The sequence below is a fragment of the Diabrotica virgifera genome, chromosome 6 (genome assembly GCF_917563875.1).
Source record: "Diabrotica virgifera virgifera chromosome 6, PGI_DIABVI_V3a".
In the NCBI taxonomy this organism is placed as follows: Eukaryota; Metazoa; Arthropoda; class Insecta; order Coleoptera; family Chrysomelidae; genus Diabrotica; species Diabrotica virgifera.
In genome coordinates this window covers 235,864,130-235,880,727 of record NC_065448.1, presented here as the reverse complement: position 1 = coordinate 235,880,727, position 16,598 = coordinate 235,864,130, and the positions used below count along the sequence as shown (strand labels likewise).

The window sequence follows — 16,598 nt, the reverse complement described above, 5'->3', positions numbered from 1 at the left end:
AATTAGTTTTTCTTAAATACCTCCAGAACGTTTCTATTTAGAAAAACGAAAATTAATATACATATTTACTTTCTAGAAATGAATCGATTCCATCCATTGCGAATTTTTAGTACAGGTCATAGGCGTCCGTTTTGGGTAGGGCAACGGTTATTTTATCGCCTAACTTTTTGTCTTTAATTTTTAGGCATTTTTTACTCTGAATTATTAAATTGTGAGTTATTCTAATACTAAGAGGTACTCTTAGTTTAAGTCGATAGGATACACCGTTTTCTAGAAAAATCGATTTGAAAATTTTTCGTTCCTTGAATTAAAAAAAAAAAGATTAAAAAAAACTATTTAGAAAGATGAAAATTAGTACATTTATTTATATTCCAGAGATTAATCGATTTCATTAATGACGAATTTCTAGTACCGGTCATAGGCGTTCGTTTTGGGTAGGTCAGCAGTTATTTTATAGCATAACTTTATTGTCTAATTTTTAAGTATTTTTGACACTAGATTATTTAATTATGAGATATTCGAGTACTAAAAATTACTCTTGCTTTAAGTTAGTAAAATACATCGTTTTTTTTTAATTTTTTTTATTTTTTTTTTCTCAAATTCCCAAAACTAAAAACTTTCAAATCGATTTTTCTAGAAAACGGTGTATCCTACCGACTTAAAGTAAGAGTACCTTTTAGTACTAGAATACCTCACAATTTAATAATCCAGTATCAAAAATGCTTAAAAATTGAAGACAAAAAAGTTATGCCATAAAATAACCGTTGCCCTACCCAAAACGGACGCCTATGACCGGTACTAAAAATTCGCAATGGATGGAATCGATTCATTTCAGGAAAGTAAATACGTATACAAATTTTCGTTTTTCTAAATAGAAGCGTTCTGGAGGTATTTAAGAAAAACTAATTACATGGCGCCATCTTCAAAGAGCTCTAGCTCCCTTAGGAAGCATTTTCGGACTAGGTGAATTGGGTTAAATTGTCTTAAAATTATCTGAGGAATCTCCTGTCTTCGTTTGTCGGTAGAGTTTCTGGACACCCTGTATGTGAATCACCAACAGCTTGAATACGTTGAGCTGCTGGTTCAACAATCAAGAGCGAGAATAGAGATAGCCCGTTTTCAGACCAACTTTATTAAGAGAGTAAACATTTCTTGCTCATTTGCTGCTATAAGTGTAGTGTCATCAGCAAATCTTAATGTGGAGATTTTCCTACCAGCTATTGTTACTCCACCGGCCCATCCTTCTAAAGCTATCCTCATGACATGTTCACCATAAATGTTGAATAAGTCAAATGACAACACGCATCCATGTCTAACACCTCTCTTGGTCTTAAATTGGTTTGAGAACTTCTGATCTAGTCATACTGTTGCTATATTGGACTGGTACAAATTTTTAATAAGTGTCACCAGGTGCATTGGTGTGCCCATTTTTATTAAAATGGATCACAGATTTATCTAGCTTACACAATCAAATGCCTTTTGATAGTCAACGAAGCATATAATCGTAGGTACTTTAAATTCTCTAGACTTTTCAATGAATTGTCTCAGGTTCAGAATTTGTTCCGTGTACCTTTACCTTTTACAAACCCCGCTTGTTCCTGAAGTATTTGGTAATGTAGATAGATTTTTAATCTGTTTTTGATGATATGCAACAAGATTTTACTCTAGCCCGTCCCACCTTGACTGTACAGAATAAGGAACATAGGCAATGCTTATGAGAGTTTTTAGCGCGGTGATGCCGATTTTATCAAAAATAATTTGTAATCGAACATTAGAGAGATTAAATTAACACGTTGACGGACAGTGCATCAAATGTATAAGCAAGTGTTGTGACACTATTTTGTATTTTGCAAAGTAGATTAGGAAAATCGTTGAATTTTTTAGTTGAGTTTTTTAACATTTTTTGTAAACATGTGGACGACGACCATGGACATCGTGTCACATTTAATATTCGTCTGTAGATGTAATGTGACATTTTTGTCACAACTCGTTATTTTAAAAATGACGTCTATAGACGTTGTCATATTACATCAATGGAAATTAGACATCTATAGACGTTCTGTCCGTCAACGTGTTAAAACTATTTTAGAAAGGCAATCTAAAATTTTGGGATCAATATGCGTAATAGCGTAATAACTATAGTATATCAAATAAACTTAAACGCATACGAATCCTAAAATTGTAGATTTCCTTTCTAAAACAGTTTTAATTTAATCTCTCTAATGTTCGATTACAAATTATTTTTGATATAATCTGCATCACCGCGCTAAAAACTCTCATAAGGGCTGCATTGTTTATGTTCCTTATACTGTAAAGTCAAGGTGAGACGGACTATAGCATGGGAGATAAATTGAGTTACACCAATCAGTGGTGGGATCACGATGAGTAGAACTATTTTGCTGACGTCACGTTGCCTTGCAACCGTCGATTTTCGCATTGTAAAATTCGTTTTGTGACGTCAGCAAAATAGAATTCTACGGATCGTGATCCCACCTCAGATTGTCATTTTCCTGAATTCCAAACAGCGACACAAATAGAATGGATGATATTATGTAATCCTTTGTCACCTAGTAACTGTAACTGTAGTATTTCACCTGGTATTGAGTCTATGCCTGCGGATTTCTCTTTAGTGATTTAATTCCATCTTTGACTTCAGCGAGTAAGACAGTAGGTTCTCTATGGTAGTCAGAGGGCCATTGATTTTCTGCACCTCGTTATTTTTATATAGCTTGCCACAGTAGTTTCGCCATGTTTCCAATATTTTGTCAGTATCTGTCTGCGTTAGATTACCTTTCTTATCTATCACAGACCACGTTTGAGATTTAATTTCTCTGGTATTTCTGCATTGTTATGTATGTCAATACTATTATTTGAAACGGAGACCTGGACGCTTAATATATTGCTGATGAACAAGTTAGAAGCCTTTGAACTCTGGCTTTCTAGAAGGATCTTGAAAATACCTTGGACAACCCATACCACCCACGAAAATGTTTTGAGGAGAATAAGCACAGACAGGGAGATGCTAGAGAACATCAAAGTTAGAAAAGCTTGCTATCTAGAGCACATAATGAGAAACGAAAGGTACCTTCTCGCGGAACTGATCATCCAGGGGAAGATTGAAGAAAAACGGGGTCTCGGTAGGTGCCAGATTTCATGATGTAAAAATATCAGAGACTGGACCGGCTTTGATTCAACTTATTTTTTTAGAGCCGCATTGGACAGAGACAGATTTGCCAGAAAAATATATTTATCAAATATTATACAGGGTAGCGAAAAAGTATGGAAACATGGTAATTTTTCGGAAACCGCTGGAACGATTTTGATAGATTTTGGTGGGTAAGGGTTTTCTAATACGTCCGATATTTTAGTGGTAATTACATTGATGTCAAATCTCACGTTTTTCTGGAAATCTAATGAACTTTCTTATTTCAAATGGAACACCCTGTATTTTTTTTGCGTTTTGACGTCCTTAATAAATACTGATTATTTTCCATGTCTATTTCCTATACCTAAATGCCATAATATTGGAGTTATTGCTACATTTATGAAAAAAAAATTAAACAAATTATAAAAAATCAATTTTTTCAGCCCGGGTAGACATTATTTTAGGTTCTTTAAATCATTGGAAACAAAAAAGTTTTTCTGTAATTTTTGTCCAAAGTTATTCGTTTGCGAGTTATAAACAATTTAAAACTGAAAAAATCGAAAAATAACGATTTTCTAGGTTCAAAAACACAAGTAAAAAATATAATTTTTGTAACTACGAAGTGCCTAAATTCAAGTTCAAACCTTATTTTATCAGATACCGATAAGTAATTTGGGTTATTTCATTTCAAAACACTGTTTTTTACAGTGGTTAATGAAGCCCCATCGACCGTCCTCTCATATGCGCCTCATTAACAATTAAAAAAACAATGTTTTAGAATAAAACGTGCCAAAAATTATTATAGGTAGTTGATAGAAAAAGATTTGAGCTTGAATTTAGGTATTTCGTAATTTCAAAAATTATTTTTTTACGTGTGTTTTTGAGTCTTGAAAATCGCCATTTTTCGATTTTCTTCAGTTTTAAATTGTTTATAACTCAGAAACGATTAACTTTAAAGAAAAATTACAAAATAACCTTTTTGTTCCCAATGATCCAAAGAACCTAAAATAATATCTATCCGGGTCGAAAAATTTGTTTTTCATAATTTGTTTAAAAAATTTCTTTTAAATAAATGTAGCAATAACTCCATAATTATGGCATTTAGGTATAGGGAATATAACATGAGAAATACTCAGTATTTATTAACGACTTCACAACGCAAAAAATGTACAGGGTGTTCTATTTGAAATAGGAAAGTTCATTCGATTTCCAGAAAAACGGAAGATTTGACAACAGTGTAATTACCTCTATACTCTATAATATCGGCCGTATTAGAAAACCCTTACCCACCAAAGTCTATAAAAATAGTTCCAGCGGTTCCGAGAAATTACCGTGTTTCCATACTTTCTCGCTACCCTGTATATTTGCCAAATATATTTATCTGAAAAAATTTTAAAACAGTTTCGGCGAATAATTTTAATATTTTGTTGTTTGCTTTTAGCAGGATAATAATTTTAATAAACCTGTTTTTTATTTTATAGGAACGATGCCCTATACAAACAAGACTCTACAACCACCAGTAGACCACTGGTTATACCTACCACACCCGCCCCTCCAGTTCCACCACCCCCAGTACCAGTAGCCACCGCCGCGATACCATCAGGTCCTGGAACTGGCCCGCGAAGGGGTGTAGGGCGCCCTTATCGAAGAAGACGCCCCTATTATGATTACTACGAAGACTACTACGACGACTTTTATTACGATGATAGACCCAGATCTCGCGGACGAAAGAGGCCTAGACCTCGGCCTAGACCTCTTTATGACGATGAATACGAAGATGAATATGACGATGACAGATATGAAAGGAGGGGCAATGGCGGTCGAAGGAATGAAAACAGAAGGCCGTATAATAGACGGCCTAATAGAGGACGTATTAAGGAGAGGCCTAAATATGATTATGATGACGAAGAAGAAGATCGATTTGACGATGAAGAGGATGTTAATAGTAATATTTATAATCTAAACACATTGTCAGCCGTTTTTAGCGAAAAGATTTTTAATTTAAATTAATCATACAGCATGACGAAAAACGATGGAATAAGTTCATTATTTCATAAACAGATGACTTAAAAAAATCTTAAAACACCTCAATTTGAACTCTTTAATGGCTATTAGTACTACAAATGTGTTGGACATGACGTCATCAGTGTTGGATTGATGATGTAAGCGACGATTTTTTATATACAATCTAGACAGTAGTTATATAATAGTTCACAAGACACCTCTTTTGAAAGTCTTCCTAATCGGCTTGCAACGATGTATTCTAATATTTATTTCTGTTGAGTTGACCAATATCAATATTAGTCCCCTTTATTACCGAGTTCTGCCAAAGCGTCTCCCCCAGGTCTTCTTTGGTCTTTCTCTCCTACTCCTTTCAGGAATCTGCACTTCAGCAATTCTTCATATTGGATTGTTAACGTCTCGACGTTGAACATGACCAAACCATCTTAACCTATGCTCTCTCATTTTGGTATCAATTGGTGCCACAAGTAGACTTCCCCTAATATACTCATTCTTAATTTTATTTCTCTCATTTCTATAAGCACTCTCATTTCCGACACATTCATTCGTTGTTCCTCTTTCTTTTCACTGCCCAACATTCAGTTCCGTACATCATAGCCGGTCTTATGACTGTTTTATAGAATTTTCCTTTCAGCTTCATTGGAACTTTTCTGTCACACAACACACCACTCGCTTCCTTCCACTTCACCCATCCAGCCCTAATAATTCTACTGCATGCATCTCCATCTATTTCTCCATAACTCTGTAATACCAATCCCAGGTACTTAAAAATATTGCTTTTTACAATCAGTTCACCATCCAAAGATACCATTTTATTTGTAGTAACTCCATCTTTAAATGAACATTCCAAATACTCTGTCTTTGTCCTACTAGGTTTTAAACCTTTTTCCTCCAGAGCTCGTGTCCACTGTTCCAGTTTTTGTTCTCTTTCACTATTTACTACTAACACGACATCATCAGCATACATTAAGCACCATGGAATGTTACACTGTAGTTTCGCTCTTATCTGGTCCAAAACTAATGAGAATAAATACGGACTAAGCACCGAGCCTTGGTGCAATCCTACTTTCACATGAAATTTATCAGTCTCTCCCACACCTGTCCTAACACTAGTCGTTACTCCCTCATACATATCCCTCACAATCTTTACATATGCACCAGGGACTCCTTTCTTATTGAGTGCTCACCACAGAATCTCTCGAGGAACTCTATCATATGCTTGCTCAAGATCAATGAATATCATATGAGCGTTTGTTTCTTTACTCCTGTATTTTTCCATCAACTGCCTTATAATTAAAATTGCGTCTGTTGTTGATCTGCCCTGCATAAAGCTAAATTGATTCTCGAATATGTCGGTCTCTTCACGTATCCGTCTATCAATTACTCTCTCCCATATGTTCATGGTGTGGCTTAGCAGTTTTATAGCCCTGTAGTTTGTACACTGCTGTATATCTCCCTTGTTTTTGTAGACAGGTACTAGTATACTGCTTCTCCATTCATCTGGCATTTGTCCAACTTCCATAATTCTTTTAAATAAACCTGCTAGCCACCTTGTTCCTGTCTCTTCCAATGCTTTCCATACTTCCCCAGGAATATCATCTGGTCCTGCCGCTTTTCCTTTCTTTATTTTTTGAAGCGCTTGAGCCACTTCCTCGTTTGTTATTTTGGTGACCATTGCTGCTACTGTCTCCGTTGACTCCACAGGCTGTCTGTCAAATTCTTCATTTAATAAGCTGTCACTTCAGCAATTCAGCACATTCAGCAATTCTTCGTATTGGATTGTTAACGTCTCGACGTTGAATATGACCAAACCATGTCATTTTGGCATCAATTGGTGCCACAAGTAGAGTTCCCCTAATATACTCATTTTTAATTTTATCCTTTTTTTAACTCCACTCATCCATCTAAGCACTCTCATTTCCGACACATGCATTCGTTGTTCCTCTTTCTTTTTCACTGCCCAACATTCAGTTCCGTACATCATAGCCGGTCTTATGGCTGTTTTATAGAATTTTCCCTTCAGCTTCATTGGAATTTCTCTGTCACACAACACATCACTCGCTTCCTTCCACTTCATCCAGCCAGCCCTAATTCTACTGCATGCATCTCTATCTATTTTCACTTACTCTGTAATACCGATCCTAGGTACTTAACTTAAAACTATTGCTTTTCACAATCATTTCACCATCCAAAGATATCATTTTATTTGTAGGAACTCCATCTTTAAATGAACATTCCAAATATGTACTCTGTTTTTCCTATTCCTTCTTCTTCTTATACTTGTAGATCTGTCGATTTGTTAATTCCGACGTCGAAGTATTTCTTGAGAGGTAGACTGCCAGCTATATCTCTCCATCTTTTTGGTGGTCTCCCGCCGGTGGGCACTTACCAGCTGGTTTTCCTTCTAGCCTAGCGCAATTCTTGGTAGTCTGTGCTAATCCATTCTTTTTACATGAATGAGTGACTGAACCACAGAATAACTAACCACACACAAAATCGAAACTCAGGCCGAAAACGGTAACATAATTTTCATGCTCGTGCGTCACGTAACTGGTGCAACCTCACTTTTGCGACTGACAGTTGTTTTTAATTAAATTTTACATTTATATTTTTTATTTTATATTTTATTTATATTTTATAGTTAAATTTTATATTTCATATTTAATTAATAACTATTTGTTAAAATATCACATTATTTGGTATGGTCTGTTCCTTGGACCACCAAGTTCTATTCTGTAACTGGTGCACAAGGTCAAATATTTCGGTCCCAAAAAAATCAATGGAAACTCCAGTCACATTCACTTGTGGTTAGTTATTCTGTGACTGAACCATTCTCTTCGTCTTTGCCTACCCCATCTTACTACATCCTGCACGCCAAACATTAGAGAGTTATCAAGTAACCCTAGGAGAATACGGTAACGCTATTTTCCTGTATACTTTACATGTTATTTATAACGTTACCGTATTCTCATAGAGTTACTTGATAACTCTCTATTGTTCCCTGATGATGTTGTTTCGTATTCTATCCCTTCTTTTCTCAGCTGTTTTGTAGCTGGAATATTGCGGCCGCTACTTACATATTTTTACTTCATCAAAGGGTTTTTTATACATGTTCGTATTATACATATCTGAGATATTCTGTTTTTAGTACATATATCATAAATATGTAGGTATAAAAAATATTCGATAAATCGCTAAAAACAGCTGATCGTATAACAGAACTAATTATTATTAATATTTTAGGCAGGCGAAGAAAACCCATCGATAAAAATAAAAAATCTAGTTCCAGAAAACGACCATCAGAAGAAACCGGTGAAGAAACAGTATCAAAAGAACAAAAAACAAAATCAGACACAAGAACAATTATAAAACCAGTCAGTGGAACCATATATGACCGACCACGGGTTGCGCCCAAAATTAAACTACCAGTGCCGAAAAATGAAGCAAATAAATATGCTTACAAACCATATTCAACAACAAAAGTTACTCAAAAAGAAAATGATGAATATGAAAATTATGAAGAAGAATCAAAATCGAGTAAAAACGAAGAATCTAGTAAGAAAAAGCAAGTGGTGGCTGAAAATAAACCAGTAGATGATGTCGAAACTGGAAGAAACCATAAGAAACCTGATGAAGATTATTACTATGATGAATACGAAGAAGACGATGTATCGTTGTCAGATAGCAAAGAAAAGGAAAAAGTGAAAGAACAATCATCATTTTCTAGTAATAAAGAGAAAACACATTACACAAATGTAAAATCACAACCTACATCTACAACGACCACTACGACTACAACAACCACTACAACAACAACTACAAAAACAACAGAAAAACCTATTCCGATTATGAATAGCGAATTAAGCCACTTAGATCAGCCTGTTATCATTAGATTAGTAAAAAGACCATTTTTGCCAAGCCGAGGGGGAAACCCATACGCAGCGAGAGGTTTACAGCCTGTAGGATCACGAGCCTTGCCTCAAAACATAGAAGATAGTATAGAGGCTGAAGGTTTAACTGAGCCTAAATACGAAAAGAATTTTAGGCCTATGTCTACTACTGCGAAATCGCTAGAAAAGGAAGAGATCAAAATGGAATCAGTCCGAACTGATTACATGGATCTTAGAGCGCCTCAGCCACCAAAACCACAGTATAAGAATCCTCTGGATATTAATCTTGAAGACTACGACGTAACTCTTAATGACGCGCTTAACCCAACTCTACCTAATCTTCCAGTTCGAAGCTATCCTACGGGATTCGACGTTTCTAATGATTATTCTTACAATTATCAGAAAAGCAATAGATTCATTCCCGACCAAGCAGCCTCAACGGCAACTACCAATTACGCCTTTAAACCAAAACCGGTGAATCAACGATATGAAACAATGCAAATCCCGCGAGAACATCAACCTAGCAGCAATTTCAGGGGTTACTATAGCGTGATAGAAGACTACAGAGCTAGGCCAATTCAAAATAATCAAGCCTATTATACGAGGTTTTAAAAATGCTCAAGAGCCATACAAAATTAGTTCAATAATTTTATTTTAGCCAGGTAGATTTGTAGTTAATACAACCAGAGTGTGTGAGGAACGGCAAATTTACCAAAAATAAAAAATAAATACCAAACTGTGTTTTATTGATACTGTTTTAAAAATGTGTGACTCATTTAAAAAAATATTTTAGGTATGTATATTTTATATACAAGAATAAAAAACCGCTAAACGCCGTAAAAATGAGTGGCGCATACAATATTCCAACTACAAAAGATCTGATATGAATATTACGTGGCGCGAAAATGTATTTTCATTTTGATGCAAAACAAAATTCTAGTTTTATTTTAAAATATTTTTCATAATATTTGCTAATTTGAAGTAAAACGCGCCACAAAAGAATAATTTTGATACAGTTTGAATTTTGAAACTCTTTTGTGGCGCGTTTACTTCAAATTTAGCAAATATTATGAAAAAATCTTTTAAAATAAAACTAGAATTTTGTTTTGCATCGAGAATACATTTTTGCGCCACGTAATATTCATATCAGATCTTTTGTAGCTGGAATATTGTATACGCCACTCATTTTTACGGCGTTTATCGGTTTTTTTTATTCTTGTATCAGGAGTTTTCAAAGTTATTTATAAATTAAATGTATAAAGTTGAATGCAATGTTTCTCGATTACATGTTAAGCTTTATAAATGGTCGCCTTTGTCGCATTATCTCCCAAATGATCTAGTGTCCATCGAATGTACACTAGATTTTTTTTCTATTCGAAATAGATTAAAAAAAATATTGGGATGGCCGGTAAATGAACTCGGATTGCCCGTTGCCAGATCAAATTAGCGTCGTAACCACTACAACTACATAAACCATTTAGGGAATAATCGTTAATTGAATTATACTTTTGTAGCTTAATAACTTCTAAACGGCTTAAACGATTTTGTTCACTAAACATGAGTTTGAAACGTATTGACAAGTATGATAACTTAATGTATGATATCTTATGCATCTAAGGTCAAGTATGATAACTTAAACTATTACAGGAATTATTGAGCTTGAAAAACCATTTTTCCCATAAGAAATAGATTTGATCATACTTATGAAGCCTGTAACTTAAAAATTCGAATTTTCCCGGATGTAAGGTATACACCGTTAGATTTGTCCTGAGTCCTTCTGCAAACACTCAGTTATTGGCGTAATTCGTAGGTTGAAATTTTGAGTAATTGTCGAAAAACCAAAATTTTCAAAGTTTAGTTTTTCAGTTTTTCGGCTATACTGAGCCGTGTGTATGTCTGATCCTGACAGCTTAGACACCATTTGAAAGCTTAACTCGACGCTATTGATTTGGTGTATTTACTGTTTTCCTGTCTCTTTTTGAACCGAAGATATATACCGCCAAAAAATATGCCGTTTTGTACCTACCAAGTCCGATAGCTGGCTTATGGGTAGTCAAAACTCATAAACTACACCGGTTCTGAATCGACCCTCATTCCCTCTTCAAACACAGAAAAAAAATTCAGATCGGTTTAACTTTTCCACACACATACATACATACATACATTAAATACATACATACATACATATCCACAAACATTTTCCCTTTTTTAAATAAAAATTGACTCATATTTCTGAGCTCGGTAACTTTTAAACGGTATAACCGATTTTCAAAATTAGACATGTGTTGGAAAGGTAATTATCGCTTCTATTAGAAGCCGCAAAGGTCGGAGTTAAATTTTCGAAGTTTTTGGGAGTTTTGGGGACGAGAACGAAAAACAGACCCTAAATAGGAAGGGCCGTAAAATCCACACCCTTGGACCAAAATGGATGGTCGACATATGAATGGATGAGTCTTTTCCTGAACTTTAAGATGGGAGTTGGCGTAATTTTCAATTCAGTCAGATTTAGAAAATCGAAAATTTCGTGTATATACAGGGTGTTTCATTAATAATTGTCCATATAGTAACTGGAGAAACCTTAGCACAAAATACAAAGATTTAACCTAAATTACTTAAATAAAATGTGGTTCCTTACTGAGTTTTATCCGGTTTTGGCCACTTCTTAATGGAATTTACATTTCTCTTTTCCACGGCCATTCCTTCTTTGCTGACTGAATGAATGAATATCTGGTACTTACTGAAATTTAACATCAATTGGGCATATTTAGAAAAGTCGATTAAAAACATCTTCCAAATTCCTCAGATGGTCTAAAAGTCTATCCCAAGACGATGATGTCGTCTAAATACACCAGGCACGTTTTCCAAGATAACCTTCTCAACATATTTTCCATAAGCTCTTTAAAGGCCGCATGAGCATTACACAGTCCAAACATTATAACGTTGAATTCCCACAATCCAAATCCTATGGTGAAGGCTGTCTTCTCCTTATCTACTGTAATCTATAGTCCTAATCCATATTCTAGGGCGGTGGACAAGACATCGGCCAGTGTCTTGTAACATGATAATCGTAGTGCGAAGTGTCCTGTGCATTTGATGATCATGACCATTAATAAATGTTTAAACCGCCAACTTTTCCATCATGTCTTCAGCAGCTGCTGAATAGGACTTTTCTTCGATTGTCATTTGTTTCGAGCTTTTGTCATATGTTGTATAATGTGTGTATAATATTAATATACACGGATTATACGACATATGACAGAAGCTCGAAACAAATGACTGTGAATGAAAAGCTCTATAAGCATACCGTTCTAACTTGGCAATATCTACTTCATATTCCTGAAGAGCTTAATCTCGCGTTTATCTTCGATTTTTGAACTGTTTTCACAATATAAGAATTTTGAACGTGCGAGGGTTTTCTCGTGCGGTAGAGTCGCACGAAGATATTTTGCTGTGTTGTTTGGTATATTATTTTTATTTACACTTTGTGGCTGAGGTAGGTATGTCTGATATGTATCATTACGATGTATCATTACAAATGGGTATTTTTTGTCCATACTTTTGTCCTAATGTACTGTAATGCGTATTTAATTCATTTGCAATTTCTATTTTGTCAATTATTATTTCTTATGTTTTTAATTAAAAGTCCTAATTTGTTCTTATAATCGTTGTTCTACTAAGTTATTTGTGGATCTTGGATTAGCTCATCTAATTAGCTTATACAATCTCTGTAATAAACTATTCTAAATGGGAAATAAGCCACAATTGAACTAAAAAAGGATTTTATTAACGTTTCGACGTCCGATTTGGGCGGTAGAAAGTTAATAAAATTATTTTTTAGTTCGATTGTGGCCTATTTCCCATTTAGAATAGTTTATTACAAAAATTCCACAAAGAAACAGCTTCAGAACAACATTACAATCTATGTTTTTCATGTACAGAATTGAAAACACCCTCTGTCATCCACTCATTTTTAAATGTTGTTCCCCTCGTTTTAAATGTTGTTTTTAGATAATTTCACACAAGACGTGACCGCCACCCTACTCCAGTCTTCAAAGAGTCGTTTACCCTATAAAACTAAATATAGTTTCGTAGAATAAAAGGTATGTTATATTATATGGAGTGAAATCAAATTATAGCGTTGTGGTTACTTTATCGTCGAAGAAAGAGAAGTAAGAGGAACCGAATCCATTGGCTCCATCCTATTAACGCAAACAGATACGATTTATATATTTTTATATTCACACATATTGATGGAACACCCTCTATACTCACCGTTAATTGCAACTATGTAAAATAAAGTTTATTGTAATATACTAAGCAGTTTTAATTATTGTTGTTATCAGTAACATATAAATAATTTTGCTGTACTTACCAAATGTGTTTTTTCTTTATCACCTAATTCGTCAAATTCACTATCAAGTGCACGGCATACACCATTCCAAGAATTTCTCGTCAAGTTTCTATCTTTATATATTTTTATTGTTTTGTCCCAAAGAACAGGTCTCGCTTCAATTAATGTTATTAATATTTCACTATCAATCTGAGACATCATAATATAAAATATATGCACCTACTTCAAACAGCCACAAAGTGTAAATGAAAATAATGTACCAAACAACCAAGGAAACTACCTTCATGCGAGTGAACGACAGTATCATATAAAAGGATGCATTAAGTTCGCTATATTACTGGGTGCAAAAGACCTGTTGTTGTAAGCGAGGGACGGCATAAACACGGCGACTTGACCGAACGTTCCAACCACCGTCTAGTGAGAAAGGCTCCATATTAGGGTGGGCCGAAAAAATATTTTTTTATCCGATCGAAACGGGGTAGGTTTTAAAAGTTGCATTTTGGGTCCTAAAAGAAAACTGCAAAATATTTTTGCTGAAAAAAAATATCTTCAGTCTGCGCATTTGATTTAAAATTTCAGTTTTTTTGGTAAAAAGTAACTTTTTGGAAATAATTTTGTACAGATTAAGAAATGAGATAGAATGACCGGGTAGCGTTATATATGTTTGTTAACACTAATAGAATGACCCCAAATAGTTTCATTTGTCTTATGCAACATCTTCAGTGTGCGCAAGAACCACCAATTTACGTGATTTTAAGGTTAAATACAATATTTTTATACCACTTACCTTTTCTTCTATTTGAAGTCTAGTTATTTTGAAAAGCCTACAGTCAGCTTTTTTCTGTACATTTATCGAGGAAAATGTATCATCATTTATGCAACTCTTCGCTAGTTCATAATGAACTACCCAGGACTCACCACGAGGAGGTGGTTGCATGTCGAGTCCCACCCGTGCCCTCCCTTCCACCCAACCATGAGAGCACGTTCTTCTTTTTGCTTAGGCTTTGAACTCTTTCTTAGAGTCAAACTTAGGCCGTATTGCTCTGTCAAATAGTCTAGTTCTGATTATTTCATCCCTTTTCTTTTCATCGCACACTTGTAGTGCTGATCGTGTGACTTCTTTTACTGCTCTTTCGACAGCTTGAGTATGTGTCGGTAATTTTCCTAGCACACCTTCTGCAAGAATATCTGACACGCCGTCAACCAATATTCTGTTGAGGTCCTCTTCTGATAGATGCATGGTAACAGGGGGCTCAGTTACATCCATAAACTGCCATTCAATTAAATCTATGTATTCTTTGGCAGAAAAATTTATTTTAGGTATTTCAAAAAATCGAACTCTTTCTCTGTCGTTTTTTTCTTCTGGCTTTTAATATTCGTCTGATCGCAAGCTGACGAATGTGTTCCCTGTCATCGGAGAGCATTGCCACAAGCATATTTTCGGGGTGTGCGAAGTATGCATTATTTTGAATGCACTTATGAATTACTTTCTTTTGTTCGTGTGACATATATGATGAAAAGTCCAGCATTTTTTAAAGGTTGCTTGAACCATCCTTCAGTTTGTGATTGCATTTGATAGTGAACCAGCTTGGAGCATAAACTAAGGTAACATGTTTGGCTAAATCTTTCAACTGATCTGATGGTGAACTAGATGCAATGTACAATCGGAGTACACGATTGGCAGTTGTCACCCACCGTGCATGATTCAACTTTCCAGGACTTCTATCCCCAAATCCTGGTGGTGATTCTCCTTTAGTAACTATTTTGCATATGTCGTAGAAATATTTCTGATCCATACTCAAATCTACTTTGCTTAAATCTGGAAACAGCACTTCAACTGGGCTAATTATCGGTTCAAACTTAGTTGGAGTTTGTTTGTGGCAGTCAGCTAACGCTTTGCCAATTGAACCGCTAAAGCCATGAGGGCCAGATGTTTGACCATCTAAAAATTCAAAAAGATGTCTCAGTGGAAGTTCATTGGTGTGTAACTGACACACCACCCATTGTAAAGGTTTGTCTAGCGTTGACCTTGAATATCCCTGTTACATTGCTATGTGGGGTTGTGCTGTGCTGTGAACTGCGAAGTAGGGCGCTGCCGACAGCGGCCGACAGGTCTCGACTTGACGGTACAGGTCTCAACTTGTCTGCTTAGGTGGAAAAGGGTGGGGGGACTAAGCGCACCGCCTCGACAAGCTCGTACTGACAACCGATATCTGATTTCAATTCTATATTGCTTTAATGTAATTTACCTAACTTAAACGCAACTATTTTTGATCTTTCAAATATATCTACGACTAATCCCTTTAAAAAGGTGACCGGTATAAATATTAAATTTTCACACAAAATGGTGGTACTTGCGCACACTGAAGATATTGCATAAGACAAATGAAACTGTTTGGGGTTATTCTATCAGTGTTAACAAACATATATCCCGGTCATTCTATCTCATTTCTTAATGTGTACAAAATTATTTCCAAAAAGTTACTTTTTACCAAAAAAACTGAAATTTTAAGTCAAATGCGCAGACTGAAGATATTTTTTTTCAGCAAAAATATTTTCCAGTTTTCTTTTAGGACCCCAAATGCAACTTTTAAAACCTACCCCGTTTCGATCGGATAAAAAAATATTTTTTCGGCCCACCCTACTCCATATGATTACATGAGCCACCATTGGAATGTCGTCGTGCATTCTAAACTTGGCACGTCTAAATTCTTATAATGTGAAACAGCGCTAACTGATAGACATGCTCCAAGTATTCGTGACTATATCGCATGTTTAGTCTCTTCTTAAGTTGCTCGCAATCATCTGTCTCCTCTACGACTATGATCTGCAGCTATCTGTGTCATGTAGTTATTCCATGACGATTTTCCGTCGAAAATTGGAACTGTAACTTCCAGAGAAAATTCTTCTTCTTGATGTGTCACTCCGTGACGAATGTTGGCGATCGTCATGGCAATCTTCACTTTATCTGCAGCAATGCGGAAAAGCTGCACAGATGTTGTGTTGAACCAGGTTCTGAGGTTCTTTAACCAGGACGTTCTTCTTCTTCCTGGACCTCGCTTTTCAAATATTTTTCCTTGCAAGATGGATTGTAGGAGAGAATATCTGGATTTATTTCCAACAGTATTCCAACTGTCGAGATTTGATGGTGGCTAGTACCTCATTCTTCTAAGGACCTCCTCATTTGTGA

General features: G+C 35.4%; 1 protein-coding gene across 3 annotated transcripts in view; it reads left to right on the top strand.

Annotated features, from left to right (window-relative positions):
• Positions 1 to 16,598, top strand: part of LOC126887337 (uncharacterized) — a 197,701-nt gene that overhangs the window by 158,877 nt on the left and 22,226 nt on the right. Inside the window, exons 6-7 of one of the 3 annotated variants that reach the window (XM_050654784.1) lie at positions 4,627 to 5,090; positions 8,411 to 9,793. The exons of the other annotated variants lie outside the window; for them this stretch is intronic. Coding sequence (XP_050510741.1) covers positions 4,627 to 5,090; positions 8,411 to 9,669 — 1,723 coding nt within the window. The 3' untranslated portion in view covers positions 9,670 to 9,793. Of the gene's footprint in view, positions 1 to 4,626; positions 5,091 to 8,410; positions 9,794 to 16,598 lie in introns of those variants that run through there. 3 annotated transcript variants of the gene reach the window in all.